This window comes from Hippopotamus amphibius, chromosome 5 (genome assembly GCF_030028045.1).
Source record: "Hippopotamus amphibius kiboko isolate mHipAmp2 chromosome 5, mHipAmp2.hap2, whole genome shotgun sequence".
Classification (NCBI taxonomy): domain Eukaryota; kingdom Metazoa; phylum Chordata; class Mammalia; order Artiodactyla; family Hippopotamidae; genus Hippopotamus; species Hippopotamus amphibius.
Genome location: NC_080190.1, coordinates 159,557,331 through 159,581,497, shown reverse-complemented (window position 1 = coordinate 159,581,497; position 24,167 = coordinate 159,557,331). Strand labels below are relative to the sequence as shown.

The following is a 24,167-nucleotide window of genomic DNA, read 5'->3' as shown; positions in this document are numbered from 1 at the left end:
TTCTACAACACATCGTATAGTTAATTTCCAAGGGATTCAGATCTTGATCTCTCACCTGTAAAAGTGCTTTTCAAACTCTCCCTCTCTTTGAAGCCATTAGAATCTGAGACCAACAGTTTTTGCCCTTGTTCCATCACAATGGTCACAGGCAGGTTAGGGATCAGAAATCCTGTGGAAGGAAACAGGTTACGTCTGAAGGCATCTGTTAACATTTCTCCTACTTCCTTCCTTCCTAACCATTGCAACATAACAACTGTAAGCACGGAATGTTCTGTGACCATGCTGAAAATAAGAAACATGGGCCTTGGGAATCCTTTTAGAAAATCTTATCTCAGATACAGGTATTTAGAATCAAGAGTTAATACAATTTACCTCTCCTAGCGAAATAATTTAAAAGTTAAAACTTCATATTAAAGTCCGAGGACTGAGCTTCAAAAATAGAACGAATACTAATACTCACTGTCCACCTGGAATTCAGAAACACTTTTAACTGAAAAAATGAAGTAGATTTTTGGAAAAGGCACCAATAATAAAACTTTAAGGAAACAATATTCTGGTATAAGAAGCAGCTAAAGAGAAAGCACCCTGTTTAGTTTACAAAGAATAATTGGGTCCTTGACAGAAAGATGAAACTTTTGAAGTCAATTTCAAAAGCAAGTTGGGGGTAGGGTGGTGAGATGAACTGGGAGATTGGAGTTGACATATATACACTAATATGTATAATATAGATAACTAATAAAAAAGAAAGAAAAAAAAACACTAAAAAAAGAAAAGGAACTTCCCTGGTGGTGCAGTGGTTAAGAATCCACCTGCCAATGTAGGGGACATGGGTTCAATCCCTGGTCTAGGAAGATCCCACATGCTGCGGGGCAACTAAGCCCACGAACCACAACTTCTGAGCCCACATGCCACAACTACTGAAGCCTGTGCACCTTGAGCCCATGCTCTGCAACAAGAGAAGCCAACGCAATGAGAAGCCCATGAACCTCAATGAAGAGCAGCCCTACTCACCACAATTAAAGAAAGCCCATGCACAGCAACATAGATCCAACAGAACCAAAAATAAATTGATTAATTATAAAAAAGATGCAGTCTTTTTAAAAAATTTATTTATTTTATTTATTAATTGGCTGTGTTGGGTCTTCATTGCTGCACACGGGCTTTTTCTAGTTGCTGCGAGCAGGGGCTACTCTTCATTGTGGTGCGCAGACTCCTCATTGTAGTGGCTTCTCTTGTCATGGAGCACGGGCCCTAGGCACGTGCGCTTCAACAGTTGCAGCACATGAGCTCAATAGTTGTGGCTCACGGGCTCTAGAGCACAGGCTCAATGGTTGTGGCGCACGGGCTTAGTTGCTCCGTAGCATGTGGAATCTTCCCAGGGCAGGGCTCGAACCTGTGTCCCCTACATTGGCAGGTGGATTCTTTACCACTGCACCACCTAGGAAGTCCAATGCAGTCTTCAAAAACTTTAAAAAAAAAAAAAAAGCAAGTTAGGATTTACTTAACTAGTAACAAGAAATTAAGACAAAGTAGGGCTAGAATAATTGTAGCCAATAATCTCTAAATATAAAAGGGAGGTTAACTAGGAACTTCTTCCTTGCCTCTTTCTATCATAATCACAATATCCCTTTCAGCCTAAACTTTATCTTCTGGATCCAACTACAATCCCTGACCTACTTTATGGGACTGGAAATGGGATCCTTCACTGGAAGACAGTTATATATGGATTTGGCACCCATTTCAGGATATAAAAACAGCACAATTCAGGAAAAATAAGAGCTTAAAAGAAGGCACACATGTGGTGTTTTCACTCTATTACTGCCTATTATGTGCTATGCAGTGAACTAAATACCTTAACACGTCTCATTTAATTCTTACAACAGCCCTCTGAAGTGTATAAACGGATACCAGCATGTTGTAGGTGAACAAAACAGACATTAAGAAACTTTTCTAAGGTCACACAACCAGAAAGTGGTAGAGAAGGATTCAGTCCCAAACCTGTTTGGACACTGAATTTAATACACTTATCTATTACAGTAAACAACTAGAGCAGAAAGTGGAGCTGGGCATACCCCCAACCTGAAAATGATCAGGACCTTTATTTTGGAATATACTGATTTCCACCACCACCCTCCAAACCAAGGCCCCAGCGGTGAAAGCACCGAGCCCTCATCAGGGGACTGCCAGGAAATTCATATTGACTGTATTTCTAGAAAACCAATTCACATCCCTAGATCTTATAACAAAGGAAGCTGGCATTCTCTAAGCACCCTCAGTCTAAATGAAACTTGTCTAAATCACAAATGTGACCAGTGCCTGAGTGAGGGGAAAAAAAATACACCTGAATGCAAAAACGAAAAAAAAGGGAAAGTTGTTCAAATGGAGTTATATGTTTTGCCGTCTGAGTTACATATTTCTATCAAAGTCTTTACAAAAGAAGCAAGCGTCTGGGTAATAGATACCCAGGCTACCATTTTCCCTGCTAAGAAACTATTAATTTTGGTAACAGAGGAGCCCTCAGGAACACTGGCTCAGCAAAACGGTAGCAAACTCAAGGCCATACATGGTATTAAAAGGCTGTCCTTAAAATGTCACTCCACAGAGAAAGGCTGTTTTCTCTGCCCTCGAGCAAAAAGGTGATTAAGATGGGGCGGTGCTTTGGCTTAAAAAGAATTCCAAAGAAAATGCACTGCCTGAAGCTTAGCTTTAAGAAGCGCTGGCAGGGAGCACAGGCTGGGGTGCACTGCGGGGTGAGTTGCAGGGGAACAGATCGTCTCCAGTCGACACGGTCTTTCAAGGGACCCCGCAGACGAGGGAGGCCCAGTGGCCGGTGCGGCGGGATATGCTGGGCCTTCGCCCCTCACAGCAGCGGCATCCCCCACCGGGACGTACACTGCAGCCTTGGCGGCGCAGCTTCCGCTCCTCTTGCCCGAAGCCCTCGGCTCCCTTCCCCCCGAGAAGGAACTCACTGTTCTGGGGGCTACACACTAAGCGCCCCGCAGCCCCCAGCACTCCCAGCCATCCCGGAATTAGGATCCCCCTGTGCTTCCGACCCCACCAACCCACGGTCCTAACCTCCCAAACCCGGAAGACGGAAACAGGAAGTTCCCCCACCTCCTCCCAACGGGCTTGCCGAAGCCTCTCTAGGAAACAGTGATGGCCAGTTCTCGTTGATCCTAACCCTTAGGGTCCCGGACAGGAAGGAGCGTGCTGGTGGGTTTCTCTTCCTTGTGGCCTCTGTGGTTTGCCGACTCTGATTCTCATCCCTCACACTTATCAGGCGCCTTATCATAGGGGCCCAGTTGGAGCTTATACTTTTCCTTGCCATCAAGGCATCAGCTGACTTCTCATTATCATTAGAATCAAAATGAAGCGAGTATTTCTTAAGCGCCTACCTTGTCTGTTCCCACTGCTGTGAACTGGGAGGTATATTTAGTTATCTGCGAAACAGTGAGAGAGCTAAGGCATCCATTCATGTATAAAACAATTAGTTTACGAGGCAACTTTATGAATAACACTTGGAGAAGCAGTTTAAACTCTCCTCTTTCATTACAGAGAAAACAGAAGCCATTCGCTTCATCTCCCCCACATCAAACATGCAAATATACTAAATCTGCACCGTAGCCATCTCTTCCTTCCCTTCTATTACAACAGAGGATTGGTCCTTGCCATTTAAAAGGAGCCCTCTATGATACGGCCACTGTGGAGAACAGTATGGAGGTTCCTTGCAAAACTAAAAATAGAGTTATCATATGACCCAGCAATCCCACTGCTGGGCATATACCCAGAGAACACCATAATTCAAAAAGACACATGCACTCCAATGTTCACTGCAGCACTATTTACAATAGCCAGGACGTGGAAGCAACCTAAATGTCCATCAACAGATGAATGGATAAAAAAGATGTGGTACAGATATACAATGGAATACTACTCAGTTGTAAAAAGCAATGAAACTGGGACATTTGTAGAGACATAGATGTTCCTAGAGACTGTCATACAGAGTGAAGTGAGTCAGAAAGACAAAAACAAATATTGTATATTAACACATATGTGGACTATAGAAAAATGGTACAAATCAACCTGTTTGCAAGGCAGAAATAGAGACACAGATGTAGAGAACAAACATATGGACACCAAGTGGGGAAAGTGGGGAGGGTTGGGGGGGGAATGAATTGGGAGACTGGGATATCAAATAGTACACTCTAAATATATGCTGTTTATTGTCTGTTAACTGTATCTCAATGAAAGTTCTTAAAAATAAATAAATAAGTAATAAATAAATAAAATGAGCCCTCTACTGCAAGTCACTTTCCTTCCCACCTTCATGGGATCCCTATCAACTAAACTCTTGACTCTCCCACCTCCATACCAAAACAGTCCTTCAGTTTTTCTTTCTTTTTTTTTAATCACCGCAATGAGAAGCCTGCGCACCACGATGAAGACTAGCCCCCGCTTACCGCAACCAGAGAAAGCCCATGCGAAGCAACGAAGACCCAATGCAGCCAAAAATAAATAAATAAATAATTTAAAAAACTCATCCAGTTCTTTTATTTCCCCTTTAATTTCTCTTATTTCTTTTGTTCTTTCACTCATTTGTTCAACAAATATTTAGTGTCACCTGCTGTTAACTTCCTGAGGGGGTCAACTTGAATAGGAGTTTGCGTAAATTTCCCTGACCCCTGGCCAGCTGAAACATGGGACTAGTCAAATGAGCCTCTGCCTTTCTTCAACTGTGGCTGTTTCCAGGCACCAGTATCAATGAGAAGAACAGTTCAAACTGTCTGCCATGAACATGAAAGTACTGATATGTCTCTCTCAGCAGAACCTAACCATGCTGGCACCCTGATCTCAGACTTTCAACCTCAGCCATAAAGAAATAAATTTCTGTTGTTTAAGCCACCAGTATATGGTATTTTGTTGAGCTAATAGAGTACTGATCTGATTATACAATCAGAACAGCTCACACTAAATTGTCCGTTGTCAGGTTTTATCCTTTGCAGGGATATTTGCATTTTAAAAGAGAAGGTGGTTTAAATGACAGAATCACTTATTGACAGATGGTGCATGGCCATGAGGTGAGTAGCAGTGTGATGTCCTAATCAGCAAATTCTTTGCCTCACATACAAGATCTGTGACTCTTTACTAAGAAATTGAACTTCTCTAAGTAACTTGGGTACAACGATACCCATCTTCCCCATTCTAAGGATTATCCTCGTTACGTTTAGTGGTGGGCTTTTTGGTGCTTTCAGCAGATCTTTGGCTCCCTTTCTTCATCATTCCCCCTCCCACTTCTCCCTGCATTATTTGGCCTGGGAATATGTGCAGAGGATTTCTACTGAAACAATCACTGCTCCAGTACCGGTAACGCAGCACCTGCGGGGTGGAGTCTAATGGAGTGGAGACTCAGTTTAGGGAAGGAGTGTGAGCTGGCACAGAGCACCAAGGACACTGGAAGCCAAAGAACCATAAATTCCCAATGCAGAGGACTGTCTTATTGAAACAGAGGCCAAGGAAATTGCAGCATCTTTTTTGAAGGTGGGTGGGAGGGTTGGGTGTGTGTGGTTTGCGAGGGGAAAGAAATGTCTGTGTGGATTTGATTCGGGTGTTACAGCAAATCAAGGGGATCAACGGAGCAGAGCCTAGACTGTGCCTTTCTCACGTTAGCCCAGATGGCTCTTTCCCCAGTCACACTAAACGTTCAGGATTCTAAACTGTGTCAGCAGGTGGCTCCAGAGGCAGCTGTTTGGGGAGACTGTCGCAAAACACAAATCATGCTGCAGGTGAACCCATCCCTGTATAATCTGAAAGAATATTGGTACAAACATAAGGTGATATTTGTAACAATGTGATTTAGCAAAAATATACCTGAGTGTAATAAAGGATTATGAGCATTGATACTCTCTAATATGAACCATTTGGAATTAAATACTGCGGAAAGACACACACACACACACACACACACACACACACACACACACACACAGAAAGAGGATTTTCCTGGGTGCCAAATACCAGTCTCCAGAATATTAAGGGTCACTTCCCCTCTGTGGCCGGATTTTCTCTAAGGTTGGTTGTCTCCAGTGTTCTCATCTTGGCACCTACCCTGCTGCAAGCCAATCTTCCTCTAGAAGACGGAAGACCAGGATGAAGCAGGCATCATTCCTGGCTATGGAGGACAATACTAGTTCTTAGGGCCAGTTCTGTTTCTTAGAGCCACAGAGCTGTACAATGTAGAAAGCTGCAAAACTGGTCTCAGATTATGCAGGAACCCAGAAGAGGAGAAAACCCTTTGGAAATCCGAGGTGTGAGTACACATTATGAAACCTGGACTGTGGCTAAGGGCACTTGATTCGTTTCTAAATACACCAAATACTGGCAAGAAGAATGGTTACAAGTCAGAACTGTGAAAGCAGAAGAATTTCTTCAGGACATCTTTACACTTGCTCTTTCTGATATCAGCCTATCTCCTACTCTGCGCCTGCCCTCTAGTTTCAGATTGATCTACGGTTAGTGAGCACACCTACCAGATGTTACCTCATCCAGCCTCTGCATTTTACCCTCTGTCTCTCAGCCCATCCCTACAGATGCTGATGTGCTCGAGGGTCAGGTTGAATAGTAGCTACAGAATCACAGACCCAGAGCTGGCAGGAGGAAATAAGGTGAAGAAGAAGAATATTTGATCAATGCCTTCCATGCCCCAGACACTGTCACATACATTCTCTCACCTCATCCTCACAACCATCCGGTATGATGTAGGGATGAGTATTCCAGCTTTTCCCATTTTGAGGAAACTGACACAAAGAACTTAAGATAATTACAAGGCCCCTAGGAAGCAGAGGGAGTGAAGGCCCTCAACAAAATCCTTCCTGCCCAGTGGCAGCCCCATAGATCTCTTTTGAATTCATGAACCCGTTCTTTCTCCTCTATTTTCTTCTGCAGTGAATGCCATCCCCAGGCAAAAAGTGGCCCCGGCACCATCTTTGACTGTTCATTTTCCCTTAGCCCTTAATCAACCCAAAGTCACTAAATTCTGCTGATCCCACTTCCTAAATAGCTCTCAAATATGTCCACCCCTCAGTTCTCCCACACTCACTTTCCCAGGCCAGTGCACCATCGTTTCTCATTCACAGTATCTTTGTCTCCAAACTGGATCAAGAGGTGTATGGAGGGGGAAGGAGAAGGTTGAGGAAGAGTGAAGAACTGCAGAACTATCCTTGCCTTTTAGCAATATTAAATCAAATAATAGCACATGTGGAATGTTCATATTATTATGCTTGGCACTTTACTCAATACATGGGGCTGGCATTCATATGGAAATCACATGCAAAAGACTTCCTGGTTACTGTGTTTAATATCTTAACTGCAGCTGGCCAGAGGGTCATGCCTTGTCTTCTCCTTCTATCTAGAACTCACCTTTTATTCCCCTGAGACTCTTCCTCCCCCTACACCCCTCATTAAATCCTTTTTACTTTGGATCTCAGAACAGATGCTATTGACGTTTATGATATTCATTTGTCAAAAAAAATGTATTCAAACTAGGGAGGCACTATATAAATAACACTTCTGTCTATCTGCCTGTGCTTAACAGTATATTAATTTAGGGCTAGCAAACTCTTTTAAAAGAGAGTTGATATTATCAGCTTTACCTAATAATATAAGTAATGCATTTCATTTCTACTGGACTTGGTTAAGAAAGCACTTTTCTCAGACAACCATCTCTCAGTCATCAGAAAATGATAGCCAAAATTGGCAGGCAAACAGGCATTTGTAACTATGTAAAGTACATGTGGAAATTCTCAATATTGTACAACATTAGAATGGAAACTCCTCTTAGGATTCTACAAAACATTTGAGAGTATGTGGGAATATATTTGGTTATCTTTGGTTGGTGCTACCAGTAGTTACTTGGCCAAGTGCCATGAATTGAGTTGTGTCTCCTCAAATTTCATACGTTGAAATCCCCCTGATGTGACTATAACTGGAAATAGGGCTTTATGGAGGTAATTTGGGTTAAATGAGATCATAAACATGGGACTCTAATCCAATAGGACTGATGTCCTTATAAGAAGAAGGGACAGGGCTTTTATGGTGGCTCAGTGGTTAAGAATCTGCCTGCCAACACAGGGGACACGGGTTCGAGCCCTGGTTCGGGAAGATCCCACATGCCTCAGAGCAACTAAGCCCATGTGCCACAACTACTGAGCCTGCTCTAGAGCCTGCAGGCCACAATTACTGAGCCCACGTGCCACAACAACTGAAGCCCACGTGCCTAGAACCTGTGCTCCGCAACAAGAGAAGCCCATGCACCGCAACAGAGCAGCCCCCGCTCACCACAACTAGAGAAAGCATGCCTGCACAGCAACAGACCTAATGCAGCCAATAAATAAATAAATAAATGAATAAACAAACAAACAAATAAATAAATTTATTAAAAACAAAAAGAAGAAGAAGAAGGGATAAATCCCAGGGATGCAAGTGTACAAAGAAAAGGTCATGGGAGGACATAGCAAGAAGACAGCCATCTGCAAGCCAAGGAGAGGAGCTTTGGGAGAAATCAAACCTGTTGACACCTTGGTCTTGGACCTGCAGACTCCAGAAGGGTGAGAAATAAATTTCTGATGTTTAAGACTGTGGCATGAGACTGTTATGGCAGCCCTAGCAAACTAAGACAGCAAGCAACAGGAAGGCTAAATGCCCTACGAACTACAGGATGGTAGATTCTGCACACTAAAAAACTGTCCTGTCCCAAATGCCAAAGCATCCTCGAGAAACACCAATCTGGTCCCAACTCTTCATCTCAGAGGTGACTCCATTAGACTTGTCTTTGAGGCAAAAGCACTGTCTCTTCTTTCCACTGTTCTGTCAGGAGCTGGCATGTGACTGGTGCTCAGTAGGGGCTTAGTAACGACGGGGTGCTTACGCAAATGATCCGTGTGCTTACGTGTTTTACCTTTGTTTCTTTTTTTTCTTTCAATTCACCTGCGCCATTCATCTGCTTGGGAGAGGTATCACAACTTATTATTGAAGGACTGCAAAGAGACAGACTGGGGTAACATGTGGCTTTTGACATTCAAAAATAAGATTTTGCTGCAAGACTATAATTGCGTTCTTTACCAAGCTCTTGTCTTGAGAGAGGATTATTTGAAGTCCTTTAGTGTATCAAGGGCCTGGTTTGGGACTCAGTCAAAGAGCACTTCCTATGGGAGTTCCAGAAAAGAGGCTGAAGGCAAAGAGCTTTAGTTTCAAAAAAGTAACACTGGAAGCAGGGAGCTACTACCCACTCTGTCCTTCCCCGGCACCTCTGTCTAAAAATTGCGCCCCAGTCACTTATGGTTACCTGACATTCTGTTTTGTACTTGTTTCTTTGCTTTTCCTCTTTCTCTTTGACTAGAATGTCAACTGCATGATGCAGTTCTTTGTCTATTTAATTACTACTGTATTCCCGGCGTCAAAAAGGTACCTGGCAGCTTAATAACTATTTATTGAATGAATGAATGCGTTTTCTTTTCTCTTCATCTCTCTTTCACATCTAAAGAAGGAGAAGAAGAAATAATTCAGTTTGAGAGTATATCTTTGAAGCTTTTGAATTCATTCACTGGATTTCTCTGCTTGTTAGAGGAAATCCTGAGAACTGACTTCATTAAATCACATCCCGAAAGATCTAAGGAAGGAAGGAGCATCTCTGACTTACTGCTCACTGTTCTGCTCTCCGTGTTTGCTTCCTTTGTGTTCCTTTGCAAAGTTTATAGTGTGACAAATGACATCTATAATGGCACTGGGCCACTAATTGTTCAGAAAGTACAGATAAAATACAGCCAGTGCCCTGGGCGCCTGTGTGTTTCTGGCAAGCAAACCTGGGGATGTAGTCCATGAATTGTGACCCCATCTCAGTAGTGGAACATCATGGGTCCTAAGTCCCAGTGGAGCTGCCCAGACAAGCATGTCATGTCCCTGAAGGAAGTCATACCTCCTCGTCCATCATCTCTGTGGGATGCACACGTGGGTAAAAAGTGAAGGTAGGATTCTGCAATAGAAAACAACTCTATCAGGAAATCCTGTGCATTCAGATCACCAACATTTGGCATTCAGTGCTGGGACGTTTCTTCGCTACAAAAGAATAAATGTCCTAGAAAACATCAGGCCAAATAACCAAGAATATGCATTTCACAAAGGACTGGGACCATCAAGTTCTCTGTTTATTATTATCCAGAAAGATCAATCATGTTCCTTTGGGATGAATTACATGGAGACTCTTTATTAGGGTGGGAGAGGAAATGAGGAAGGGGAAATCCACAAAGGGTGTGGCACTTTACAGTGTGACATCTGCATAATGTCAAGCTCATGTGCAGAACAAGTCATTTTTACCTATGACAGTTCTTATTCTAACACGGATTCTCTTCATCTGCATAAAGGAGAAACCTCCTACTGAGGTATTAGATAATTGAACGAAATAATCTGATCTATATTGTCATCATAAAAAGTGTGAGGTGCAAAGCTGTGTGATAGTGCAAAGCTGATCCAGTGCTTTCACACCAACATGCCATTTAGTCCTCATCACAAGTTTGTGAAAAGAACAAAGCAGGAACCATGTCCATTTTGCAGACAGGAAAACTAAGGTTCTGAGAGGGTGAGTGAGTTGCCTAAGCCCATGGCCCGGTGGTGTAGGTAGGTCTAGAGCCCTGGTCTTCCAGCCCCCACTGTGTGTCTTGCACCACATGGGCATGCAGCCCTCCACGGTGGTTGATAAATAAAGTAACCATATGATTAATCACTGAAACCAGTATACTTCGAAAAGTGAAAGAAGCTCTATGAATAATTATCCTGAAACAATAACTGGAAACCAGGACTGTCTCAAGAGTACCTTGGATGAATGGTGACCTTAATCAGAGGGAAGAGGCAGAGGGGACAGGTACCCTACACACTGCCCTGCTCCTCTTTTTTCTTCAGTAGGAAACATAAACCTTCATCTCGTTTTTTGAAAGTGAGTGCCTTTTCAGTTCTGAGCAACACAGTTCAAAAAACAGACCTGGTTGGGTCAAGTAATAAGGAATCAGTTCTCTGTTTTGTGCCACTGCATCTGATCAGTTTGGCCACCAAAGCTCAAGAAAGATGAGTACTTGGAAGATGCAATGACGATTAAAGAAAGGAAAGGTGACATGGTTTCTGCAGGATACAGAGTAAGAGGCTGGTGAAAATAATCAGGACAACCTGGACAATGTATGGTCTGACAGCTGGGCAGCAGGCAGCTTGGGTGTTATCTGTGTGATGTTGAAAGCTCACCTTCTCTGTACACCAGTGCCAAATCAAATCTCCAAGACAGAGTTTTGGGTGAAGTAGGAAAGGATAGCTTTATTACTTTGCCAGGCAAAGGGCGACACAGTAAGCTAGCCCCTCAAGAACTGTGCCCCCCTCTCTGGGGAACAGGGAGAGGTCTTATAGTCGGGGCTGGTGGTCAGGGGTAGGCGATAAGGGTCAAGGCGGTAACAGTCCTGCCTTCTTCTGATGGGTGGGTGGTGAGCTAAGGAGGAGTCAGCATCATCCACCTTCAGGTCCAACTGGTCCGGGGTCTCCATGCGTGTGGGCAGCGAACCCTCATTCATCATTAACGTCTCCCACCTGGAGGGGGTTTCAACGTCTGCAAAACAGCTCAAAGATGTTGTTGTGTGTATTGTTGCTGGGGAAACAAGATCTGCCCCAAGGCTGCTCTTGCCTGTTTCTCCCAGGTCTCGTGCGTCCCCTCCCTTCCCTACTTAACAACTGCTTGAATCTGCCCATTGGAACTCAGGGAGGGTCATGGAGGCTGAATGAAGGCTGTTTTCCCATAATCAGAGAAACAGGGGACAGAAAAAGGCTTTGTGCCCAGGAGCCCCACAGGGCTCTGCTAAGTATCAAGTATCTGTGTCCTTCTGCTGGGAAAGGCAGATTCTATCATGTGGATAAGGCCAAGAGGCTTCCTAGAGTGAGTAGAGACTGCCACATTCGGCTGGCTAGATCATTTTGTTTCCTGGTCATCATTAATATCTTGGTGCTCACTGCAATATCTGTTACGGCAAGAACTTGCTTCTGGATATAGTTGCTTATGCAAAAGTGCACGATGACAATGATTAGTAATTATATTTCTAATACTAACACATTGCTTTTGCAGAATGCTTTCACGATTTTAAATTTTTTACTGCTGTTAGAAGTTCACATGTGTAAAAGCACTTAAAACAGTGCCTGGCACGTAATAAGTACTATGTAAGTATTTTCCATTTTCATTGTTATTATTATTTCATTTGATTCTCACAAATGCCCTACAAAATAGGTTGGCCAGATTTGACAGAAGAAAATTTAGCATAGGTTGGCTAAGTTTATTTTCCATTGTTACCCAGTCTATCTGTGCGAATAGCATGACCCTGGTCAGAATTCTTTGGGTTCAGCTGAGCACAAGATCTTCCGTCCTATGATCCCATGATTTTAGCATACAAGTGCAGACTTTGAAACCATACCCCATAGGGTTAACAGAAGCTGGTGCCTTAACAGAAGTCCTCGAATGTGTCTTACAGAACAGCAGATAATGGAACAGGTTGTTAAAAACCCGCTTGCTTGTAACCTGCCTTTAGCAATTAAGCCTGCTTTAGTTGTTCTTTCTTTTCTTTAACTGCATACCCTCCAAGCTTCATGCAGCCTAGGTAATATACCACCAGACTTTTTAACCACCCTTATGGACAATGCCTCTGATGTGTGGGTCACAACAGTAATGGGGAGGGAGGAGGCTTAAGTTGAGGAACCTGGAATCCGCTGCTGCCCAGTTCCAGCCACCCACTGACCACAAACCCAGGCCTGTGCAGCTGTTCGACACACGAACTTTTGAAGTCAGAGGGCTGAAAACTTCACCCCCAGGTCATGCTAAGCTCTAGTTTTGAACATGTATTCCATGAAGAAGTATGTCACTCAGGTGTGTCTGCTCAGAATACCAATTACCTCACCCTTTCCCTACCTCCAATCCCCTTTCCCCACGCCTAACACCAGCCTGCTTCTTTATTCCATAAATATCTCAAGTTCCTCACCAGGGAGGTGGATATGGACTTGTTCTCCTTTCTCCTTTCTTGGCTGCCTTGTGAATAAACTCTTTCTCAGCCACGAACTTCGGCATCTCAGCAACTCCCTCCTGTGTCACAAGGTAACACTCTGGGAATACTTAGATATTTGGAACCTTGAAGCAAGTTTGCCTGCCCCCAAGAGCTCATGGGCATCCTAAGGCCACGATGTGACTGGGTGATTGGTTGTGTCAGTGTGTGCTGTGCCCAGTCTAACTCATTCTCCACCACCAGTGCAGTTAAAGCAACATCTCGTCACTTTTCTGAGCCTACTCTATATAGCTGTGTTTGCAAAGGGAGTCGAAGGCATCTGTCAGAATACATTTTTGCTTCATTTCTAAAAGAAAACACAAAAATGAATGCTCAGTGGGATAGGAAAGGTTTGTCCTCTCTCAGTCACACAGCAGGGCATTGCTGGTTGCAGATTTCTGTCATTTTCCAACACTGAAAGTGGAGAAGTGAAATCAACACAAAAGCAAGCTGAAGTTGTTTCTGGGATGTATATAGTTTGCCAAAATCATGTCTTTAGAGTAAAAGAAGAAGCAAAGGGAAAGGTCACCTTTCATTGAGCACAAAGGCTCAGTGTGGGTTCACCCCTTAACAAAGGTCAGATCTGAGCAGGGATATGCAACATGGTGGGCCAGCCCAAGGTCAAAGCCTTTTGAGAATTAGACATGGAAACCACACTAGTGGGGGCTTGTGTTTGAGTCTGATGAACTTACCAGGCTGGTGACATCTTGCTGTGGACTTCTTTGGAAAGGCCCAGTTGGACCTGGAGGTGAAACTTTGCTGGTGCATTAGTCAGTGTTTTCCAGAGAAACAGGACCAATAGTATATAAACAGCAAACAAACAAATAAATTCCTTATAATAAATCTAACTGTCTATGTATGTATGTATCTATCTATCTATCTGTCTATCTATCTATCTCCTGTTGGTCCTGGGGGCTGACAAGTCCCAAGATCTGCAGATGGATTCAGCCAGCTGGAGACGCAGAAGAGCCAATGCTTTAGTTCCAGTCTCAGTCCAAAGGCCGGGAACCTAGGAAGACCCAAATTTGGGTCCAAGTTTCAGTTTGGGTCCAAGATGGGAAAAAACGCCAATGTCCTAGTTCAAGGCTGTCAGGTAGGAGAATTCTCTCTTATTCAGGTGAGGGTCAGCCTTTTTGTTCTAATTAGGCCTTCAACTGATGGGATGAGGCCCACATACATTATAGAGGGAAATCTGCTTCACTGAGTCTATTGATTTAAATGTTAATCTTATCCAAAATTACCCTCACAGAAACACCCAGAATAATGTTTGGCCAAATATCTAGGCCCAGTCAAGTTGACACATAAAACTAACCATAACAGCTGGTATCAAAGGTGCACCAGAAATTACAGACACAGTCACCTGGGAACTGCTATGAGCAGAAATCGGTGGTCTTGATACACACATATAGGGAGATGTACACTTAGCCAAGGCCTCTCTGTGGAGTGCTGGAACTCAGGGGCTGCATAGGGAAATTAACATCACATATCAGCCCCCCAAAGGGCACAGCCACAGAGTTTTGCTGGTGTTCCTGGACTGAAAGCTTTCCCTAAATCTGTTCAAAAGGCACATTTTAAAAATGGGCTGTATTTACTGCTAAAATAATTAGAAAATCTGAGAAAAGAAATTACAACCAGAATTCCACCAATAACCATAGCAAGTATTGTTCCCTCATTGTTTCTTCCGTTTTTTATTCACTTACATATAGGTTTTTATACAGTTGTAGACAAAACTATATATGGAAAATTGTGTTATATGTTGAATACGTATTATATTCGACCAAAGGCAAATTTGCTCCCCAGGAGGTATTTGGCATTGTGTGGAGACATTTTTAGTTGTCAGAACTAAGCAGGAGGGACTTCCCTGGTAGTCCAGTGGTAAAGAATCCATCCTGCAAAGCAGGGGACATGGGTTCCATCCCTGGTTGGGAAACTAAGACCCCACATGCCGCAGGGCAACTAAGCCTGCAAGCCACAACTACTGAGCCCGCGCATCTCAACTAGAGAGCCCACGTGCCACAAACTGCAGAGCCCACGTGCTCTGGAGCCTGCGCACCACAACTAGAGAAGAGAAAATCTGCATGCCACAATTAGAGAGAAGAGAAAATCTGAACGCCACAGCTAGAGAGAAGCCCATGTGCCTCAGCAAAAGATCCCACATGTTGCAACGAAGATCCTGCATGCTGCAACTAAGACCCAACACAGCCAAAAAAAAAAAAAAAAAAAGAACCAAACCAAACCAAAAAGACCCAAAGAATTAAGCAGGAGGGTGTGCTACGGACCCACCAGTAGAGACCAGGGGTGCTGCTAAACAGGACAAACCCACAGCCCCCAACAAAACTATCTGATCCAAAATGCTGAGAAACTCTCTTCTCCTTTTAATAACTAGTTTTACTACATATACAGTGTTCAATATCACTGCATTGTCTTTGAACTAATTTAGCCTGTCTGTTAGGTTGTTGGCACACTGTGGGTACTGAATGAAACATTAATGAATGCATAATATTCTGCTGAGTTAACACAAAGAAATTTCCATACTATCTCCTATTACTGGACATTAAGGTTAAGAGATTTTGCTACTAAAAATATACTGCAATGAACATTATGAAAATATCTTAATTTGAAATATCTTTTGGATGAATTCTCAGTTGTAAGACCAAAGGTCCACTTGCAGAAGAGGAAACTAGTAATGTTTTGTGATCAATAGTACATGTTTGAGCTTCTTGAAAGCAGAAACTTGCCTTATTTATTTATTTATTTTTAGAACTTTTATTGAGATACAGTTAACAGACAATAAACTGTATATATTTAGAGCGTACAATTTGGTATCCCAATCTCCCAATTCATTCCCCCCCAACCCTCCCCACTTTCCCCACTTGGTGTCCATATGTTTGTTCTCTACATCTGTGTCTCTATTTCTGCCTTGCAAACAGGTTGATTTGTACCATTTTTCTATACTCCGCATATATGTGTTAATATACGGTATTTGTTTTTGTCTTTCTGACTCACTTCACTCTGTATGACAGTCTCCAAGTCCATCCATGTCTCTAGAAATGTCCCAGTTTCATTCCTTTTTACAGCTGAGTAATATTCCATTGTATATATGTACCACATCTTTTTTATCCAGTCATCTGTTGATGGACATTTAGGTTGCTTCCATGTCCTGGCTATTGTAAATAGCGCTGCAATGAACACTGGAGTGCATGTGTCTTTCTGAATTATGGTGTTCTCTGGGTATATGCCCAGCAGTGGGATTGCTGCGTCAGATGGCAACTCTATTTTTAGTTTTTCAAGGAACCTTCATACTGTTCTCCATAGTGGCTGTATCAATTTATATTCCCACCAGCAGTGCAAGAGCATTCCCTTTTCTCCACACTCTCTCCAGCATTTACTGTTTGTAGATTTTCTGATGATGCCCATTCTGACCGGTGTGAGGTGATACCTCATTGTCGTTTTGATTTGCATTTCTCTAATAATTAGTGATGTTGAGCAGTTTTTCACGTGCCTCTTGGCCATCGGGATGTCTTCTTTGGAGAGATGCCTATTTAGGTCTTCTGCCCATTTTTTGATTGGGTTGCTTGTTTTTTTTGATATTGAGCTGGATGAACTGTTCATATATTTTTGAGATTAGTCCTTTGTAAACTTGCCTTATTTAATATTTTAGTCCCTAAAACTTAATGCAGTGCCTTGCATACACTATATCTCAGTAAGTGTTCATTTAATATTATTTTTTTATCATGTTAAGGAAGTATTCCTCATGATACAGTTTACTAAGAATCTTTTCTTTAGGATGATAATATTTTTCTCTTTTGATCTATGAAACATATTAATATTAACAAATTTTCTATTGTTACATTATCCTTGTATTCTTTTTTTAATGAGCTTTTATTGAGATACAGTTAACAGACAATAAACAGCATATATTTAGAGTGTACAAGTTGGTATCCCAATCTCCCAATTCATTCCCCCCCAACCCTCCCCACTTTCCCCACTTGGTGTCCATATGTTTGTTATCTACATCTGTGTCTCTATTTCTGCCCTGCATTTCCTCTTTCACAGTTGTTAGCATTTGCCTTATGTATTGAGGTGCTCCTATACTTGGTGCATATATATTTACAGTTGTTATCGCCTCTTCTTGGATTGATCCCTTGATCTTTATGTAACATCTTTTCTTGTCTCTTGTAACATTTTTTATTTTAAAGTCTATTTTATCTGATATGAGTATTGCTACTTCAGCTTTCTTTTGATTTCCATTTGCATGGAATATCTTTTTCCATCCCCTCACTTTCCATCTGTATGTGTCTCTAGGTCTGAAGTGGGTCTCTTCAAGACAGCATATATATGGGTCTTGTTTTTGTATCCATTCAGCCAGTATGTGTCTTTTGGTTGGTGCATTTAGTCCATTTACATTCAAGGAAATTATCGATATGTATGTTCCTATTACCATGTTCTTAATTGTTTTGTTTTTGTTTTCGTAGGTCCTTTTCTTCTCTTATGTTTCCTGCTTAGAGAAGTTCCTTTAGCATTTGTTGTAGGGCTGGTTTGGTGGTGCTGAATTCTCTTAGCTGTTGCTTGTCTGTAAACCTTTTGATTTCTCTGTCCAATCTGAATGAGATCCTTGCTGGGTAGAGTGTTCTTTGTTGTAGGTTCTTCCCTTTCATCACTTGAAATATATCATGCCACTCCCTTCTGGCTTGCAGAGTTTCTGCTGAGAAACCAGCTGTTAACCTTATATGAGGTCCCTTGTATGTTATTTGTTGTTTTTCCCTTGCTGCTTTTAATAACTTTTCTCTGTCTTTAATTTTTGTCAACTTGACTACTATATGTCTTGGCGTGCTTCTCCTTGGGTTTATCCTGCCTGGGACTCTGCAATTCCTCGACTTGGGCAGCTATTTCCTTTCCCATGTTAGGGAATTTTTCAACTATAATCTCTTTCAATATTTTCTTGGGTTCTTTCTCTCTCTCTTCTCCTTCTGGAACCCCTATAATGCGAATGTTGGTGCATTTAACATTGTCCCAGAGGTCTCTTAGGCTGTCTTCTGTTCTTTTCATTCCTTTTTCTTTATTCTTTTCTGCATCAGTGATTATCACCATTCTGTCGTCCAGGTCACTTATTTGCCCTTCTGCCTCAGTTAATCTGCTATTGGTTCCTTCTAGTGTATTTTTCATTTCCGTTATTGTGTTGCATATCTCTGTTTGTTTGTTCGTTAATTCTTCTAGGTCTTCGGTAAACTTTTTGATCTTTGCATCCAGTCTTTTTTCAAAGGCCTGGATCATCTTCACCATCATTATTCTGAATTCTTTTCCTGGAAGGGTGCCTAGCTCCTCCTCATTTAGTTGTTTTTCTGGGGTTTTATCCTGACCCTTCATCTGGTACAAAGTCCTCTGCTTTTTCATTTTCTATATCTTTCTGTGGCTGTGGTTTTCAGTTCCACAAGACAAAATACTGCTGATTCTGCTTGATACTGCTGTCTGCCTTCTTGTGGAGGAAGCTATCTAGGAGGCTCCTGCATGCTTCCTGATGGGAGGGACTGATGGTGGGTAGGGCTGGGTGGGAGGAGCTCAGTAAGACTTTAATCTGATTTGGTGCACAGAGCTCAGTAAAACTTTAATCTGCTTTTCTGCCAATGGGTGGGTCTGTGTTCCCACCTTGTTGGTTGTTCGGCCTGAAGCTACCTAGCACTGGAGCTTACAGGCTCTTTGATGGGGCTAATGGCGGACTCTGGGAGGGCTCATGCCAATGAGCACTTCCCAGAACCCCTGCCTCCAGTGCCCATCTCCTCGGTGAGCCACAGCCTCTGTAGGCAACCCTTCAACACCAGCATGTAGGTCTGGTTCAGTCTCCTATGGGGTCACTGTTCCTTCCCCCTGGGTCCTGGTGAGCACACTTTTTTGTGTGCCCTCCGAGAGTGGAGTCTCTGTTTCCCCCATCCTGTGGAGGTTTTGCAATCAAATCCCGCTGGCTTTCAAAGTCTGATTCTCTGGGGATTCCTCCTCCCGTTGCTGGACTCCCAGGTTGGGAAGCCTGATGTGGGGCTCAGAACCCTCACTTTAGTGGGTGGACTTCTGCAGTATAACTGTTCTCCATTTTGTGAGTCACCCACCCAGCATTTATGGGATTTGATTTTAATGCGATTGTGCCCCTCCTGCTGTCTCATTGCAGCTTCTCCTTTTTTTCTGGATGTGGGGTGTCTTTTTTGGTGAGTTCCAGTGTCTTTCTGTCGATGATTGTTCAGCAGTTAGTTGTAATTCCGGTGCTCTTGCAAGAGGGAGTGAGTGCACGTCCTCCTACTCTGCCACCTTGATCCTATCTGGTGCTACTGTTATCCTTGTATTCTTGAACTTAGTCCTACTTGATCACAAGTATTAGTCTGGGGACTTCCCTGGTGGCGCAGTGCTTAAGAATCTGCCTGCCAATGCAGGGGACACGGGTTCAATCCCTGCTCTGGGAAGATCTTCCCATGTGGGGGAAGATCCCACATGCCGCAGAACAACTAAGCCTGTGTGCCACAACTATTGAGCCCATGTGCCACAATTACTGAAGCCCATGCACCTAGAGCCCGTGCTCCACAATAAGAGAAGCCACCAAAATGAGAAGCCTGCGCACCACAGTGAAGAGTAGCCTCCACTCGAGAAAGCCTGCACAGCAATGAAGACCCAATGCAGCCAATAAATAAATAAATAAAGTAAATTAAAAAAAAAGTATTAGTCTATTTATATATTGATTGAATTGAGCTGTTGGTATTTCATCTAAGTTTTATTCCTGAAAGAGACTGGTTTATAATTTTATTTTTTTGTGCTACCTTTTCTTATACAAGTACAAAGGGAGACATATGGTGGCAAAATGTCCACATAGAGTGGGGAAGTTACAGAATGAAGCAGAGGAGAAAATTGCATGGAGAGATAAATGTGGAAGGGGGGGAAAAGATAATAAATCATAGCCTAAACACATGGCTGCACTTTTTGGTGTCTTTAAGCTACTTTAAAGGGGTCTTTTAAAGAGAGCATAGGGACTTCCCTGGTGATGCAGTGGTTAAGAATTCGCCTGCCAATGCAGGGGACACGGGTTGAAGCCCTGGTCTGGGACAATCCCACATGCCATGGAACAACTAAGCCCATGCGCCGCAACTACTGAGCCTGCACTCTAGAGCCTGAGAGCCACAACTACTGAAGCCCACGTGCCTAAAGCCCGTGCTCTGCACAAGAGAAGCCACCACAATGAGAAGCCTGCGCACTGCAACGAAGAGTAGCTCCCGCTTGCCACAACTAGAGAAAGCCCGCATGCAGCAACAAAGATCCAACACAGCCAAAAATAAATAAATGGACAAATAAATAATAAATCTTTTTTTTTAAAAAGAGAACATAGAACTAGTTGTTTTGTTTTTTTTTTTAAAGCATAATGTCAGACTAACATAAATCTCTCTAAGTAAATAAATGGATGAATAAATAAACAGCCTTTCACCCTGGAGGAATTTTTTCAGTGTGCTCCCATACATCAATTATTCAACAAATATGAAGCATCTGCTGTATCCAACCATTGTGTTAGATGCTATGGATATCACAGTGAGTAATGCATTCTGTCTGGTGGATGCAGCCATATTTGGGGAGGTACACGAGGTAATGCTACTTTTAACCCAAAGTGCTAGGGGAAAATAAGTGGTTTATTTAATTACAAATTAATATATGCTTAATGCAAAAAGGAGAGAGAGAAATATCAAAAAGCTTACACACATCATAGTTCCATTACCATTCAAATACAACCACTGTTAGTATTCTATATAAATGTGTAACAAACCTAACACGTAGTGGTTAAAATAATTTATTATCTTTCTGTGTTCTGGGCCTGATGGGCTCAGTGGAGCAGTTCTTACTTGGTGTGTCTCAGATGATGGTGGTCTGAGGGCATCTTTTTGTAGCTGGTCCTTCCATGTGACTAGCCTGGGCTCCCTCACAGCACGGTGGCTTCAGGGTACTCACACTTCTTACACAGCAGTTGGCTTCCCTCAGAGCAAGCATTCTGAGAGACCCAGGCAGAAGCGGCAAGGCTCCTTGGGACCTAGCCTCAGAAGGCACACAGCCTGCCTTCAGCAGTATTCTGTTGCTCAAAGCAGTCATAAGTCAGGCCACCCTTAAGGGAGCAGAGGAACAGGCTGCAACTCTGGCTTGTGTGCACAGAGAAGAAGGAATTGGTGGTGGTCCGCCATGTTGGAGACAAGCTACCGCAATCACCTCTCTTTGTCAGGGTGACTTTTCAGTAATTTTCCTATGTTACCACAATATAGGCACTAAAATCAGGATGTTAACATTGATAATGACTACTGTCTAATTCTCAGAAGTCTACTTGAGTTGTGTTAGTGACACCAACAAAAGGATCCAGGTCAGAATCACACATTGCAACTAGCTGTCTTAGCTGAGACCCTCCGTGGAGAAGGAATTATCCTTAATAAATGGGGGTGTTCTAGGGACAAGGACTAGCTTGTGCAAAACTCCTGGAGTGGAGAGCCTCGGAGGTGTCCCAAGCACAGCAAGAGAACTGGCATGGGCTGGACTACAGGCTGAAGAGGAGAGCGGCAAAGAGGAGGCTAGAGGAACAGAGCCCAGACCCTGGAGGGCCTGGAGGGCCTGAAGGCCAAGGTAAAGGAACGCAGAGCTTGCTCGAAGCACCTGGAAGCCAGGGGAGAGTTTCCAGCAGGGGGAGTAAGACATTCTGATTTGGATGTTGAAATCCCAGGGTGGGAGTCAGGCCAGGAGGGTGACCATGGGTGGGCCCCACCTTCAGAGCTGAGTGCTGCTCCAATGGGGCTTCCAACCATCTGTGAGGGAGCCAGGGGCTCTTATGGGGCCATGTCCACATGAAATTTGTGAGATTTTTAAACTTCCCTATGTTTGCTGTTTTTGTAACTGCATGTTCTGTAAAATCCTAAGACTCATGGATTTCTCTCTGGAGAATGAGGCAGTCAGGTGGAGCCGAAGATAAGACACCCCAAGGAGTGGAGTAGGAGGCAGCTGGCCAAGGGGAAGAAGAGCAGCCAGGTCCCAGGGCTTTCAGGGAAAAAAAAAAAAGGAGGAAACACCAGAACCAGCACCAGCAGGTTTGGGCTTGAGAAACAGAAAGGAGAGAAAAAGGGAGCTTTTACATCTAATGACACCCATTTAGTTGTATAGGCAGCCCCTCTGCCATAGTTTTTTATAGCTCACAACAGTATCCAATCACATTGCCAAATTAACACCTCTACAGCACTTACCAACATTTGACTCACTCTTTGCTTGATTCTGGCAGCAGGATCTGACAGGGACAGCCGGTTTATTGGCAACGGGGAACCAGCTTGAAGTGCTGAAGATGCAATGCTGAAAAGCAGGGTCGAGAAAGATTTTATCCTAATAGGTTGTAGAAATTTCTGGATGCAGAGGGACCAGCTGAAAAGCGGGTCGAACAATCCAGGCCCCCAGTCGCCAATGATTCTGGTCAGTTGTTGTAAAATGGAAACCAACCTGAATGCAAGGGAAAGGGCAGGTCCAAGAATCTTCTTAATTTTCCTTCTGGTTTTTCTACCTGGATTGCAAATATTGCTCTGCATCATTTGAAGGCATATTTTTTTTTCATCTCCAAGTTCAGGAATGCTATGTTCAGCCTGTGATAGTTACTCAGAGAAGGTTACGAAATAATTCTTCAGGAAAGAAATAGGCCAGAGAACTAAGTGGGTGAACAAAAATAGGTCATGGCGTGAAGAGAGCGGGGCTGCTGGCCAATGCTCTGGAGCCCGAGGGCAGCCATCTGCTGGGACACTGGGCAGTGCCCACCCTCGCTGTCCGGGCTCATTCCCACTTCTGGTCAAGAGCCTGTCCAGAACAATTGTACAGAAAACAGCCACTGCTTCTCACCTCCTTGGGGAATTAGCATCTTTCTGTCATTTAGCCACCTTAAAAGGTGGAATTCCATCTCAGCATTCAAATCCTGGCTTGCTAGCTCTATGACATTGGTAGTCACTGAATTCGTATTTATTTATTTATTTATTTTTGAGTCTCAGTGTTCTTATCTGTAAAATAGAAGGGGACACTACTTACCTAGGATTTTTGAGAGTTTCATTAGAGAATTAGAGGATTGAATACTAGGTACTCAATTGACATTACTTTGCATACAGAAAAATAGTGATATCACGTGACACCCGGCTTTGCCACTCTGCAACCACCTGACAAATTTGCCACCTGGGTGAACTATTTAACACCTGTGTGCCTCAGTTTCCTCATCAGCCATGTGGGGATGATCATAATAGAACCTATCTCATAGGATGGTAGGAGGTTTAAAGGAATTAATATGGCGAAAGTGCTGAGAACAGGGTCTGGCATACAGTAAATATATCCGGTTTTCCTCCTCCTGTCCCCAGGGTGCTGGACACACAGCATCTGTGTCGGGACTTCCCCATATTTCTAAGAAAGAAATCACTTGAAAATGTTCAGCTAGAAACGAGTCATTGGAATTCCCTTCCTGAGAACTGCCTTTTGCATTTGTGTTTCTGTTTCCTTAGAAAAACACCACTGTCATCAGAATTTCTAATGAAGTTACTGGAAATTTAAGTTGGACCAGCTTTATAAGAACAGACTTGTGTTAGGTCACTGGCCATACCTTCTGCGCTCTCGTGCTTTTCACCAGCCCATCCCTCCTGCCACTTCCCAGCCTGTGGCGTGACCTCTAGGGAGGCTGGTGTGTTCTCTGGTGAGGCACCGAGCCCCTCCCTCCCCAGCTGCCAGAATGTCAGTCCACAGTGGATGTAGCCTGTGAGAGGAGTCAGGACAGAGTCAGAGAGAGACAGTCTCCAGTAGTAGGGGTGGCTTATGAGGGGCTTTGCAGGAAGAGGTTCCTCACACGTTAGCAGCTTGGTGGAACCATCCTAGAAAAGAGACAAAGTGTGAGGAACTTAATGCAAACTTTAGGTCAAGGTGTTAAACCATGAAGAACAGCTAGTCATTGTGCTATTAGGGTGCATCGCCTTGTATATATTCTGTCAACAGCATTCCTCAGAGGAAGGGAGTGGTTGACCCCACAGGTGCTAGCTGTGA

At 43.3% G+C, this 24,167-nt stretch overlaps 1 protein-coding gene across 17 annotated transcripts in view; it reads right to left on the bottom strand.

The window, feature by feature from the left end:
- The window catches only part of ZNF572 (zinc finger protein 572), a 53,957-nt gene that overhangs the window by 6,743 nt on the left and 23,047 nt on the right, over positions 1 to 24,167 (bottom strand). For 2 of the 17 annotated variants that reach the window (XR_009054043.1, XM_057737543.1), the window contains exons 1-2: positions 8,945 to 9,532; positions 56 to 1,466 (exon numbers count right to left, since the gene is read on the bottom strand). Coding sequence is in view for 15 of the 17 variants with exons in the window: in XM_057737527.1 (XP_057593510.1) it covers positions 56 to 299 (244 nt within the window). In the remaining 2 variants the exon portion in view is untranslated. Of the gene's footprint in view, positions 1 to 55; positions 1,467 to 6,105; positions 9,533 to 9,857; positions 10,028 to 11,496; positions 22,464 to 24,167 lie in introns of those variants that run through there. The other 15 variants (XM_057737527.1, XM_057737534.1, XM_057737533.1 and 12 more) reach the window with 15 other exon arrangements.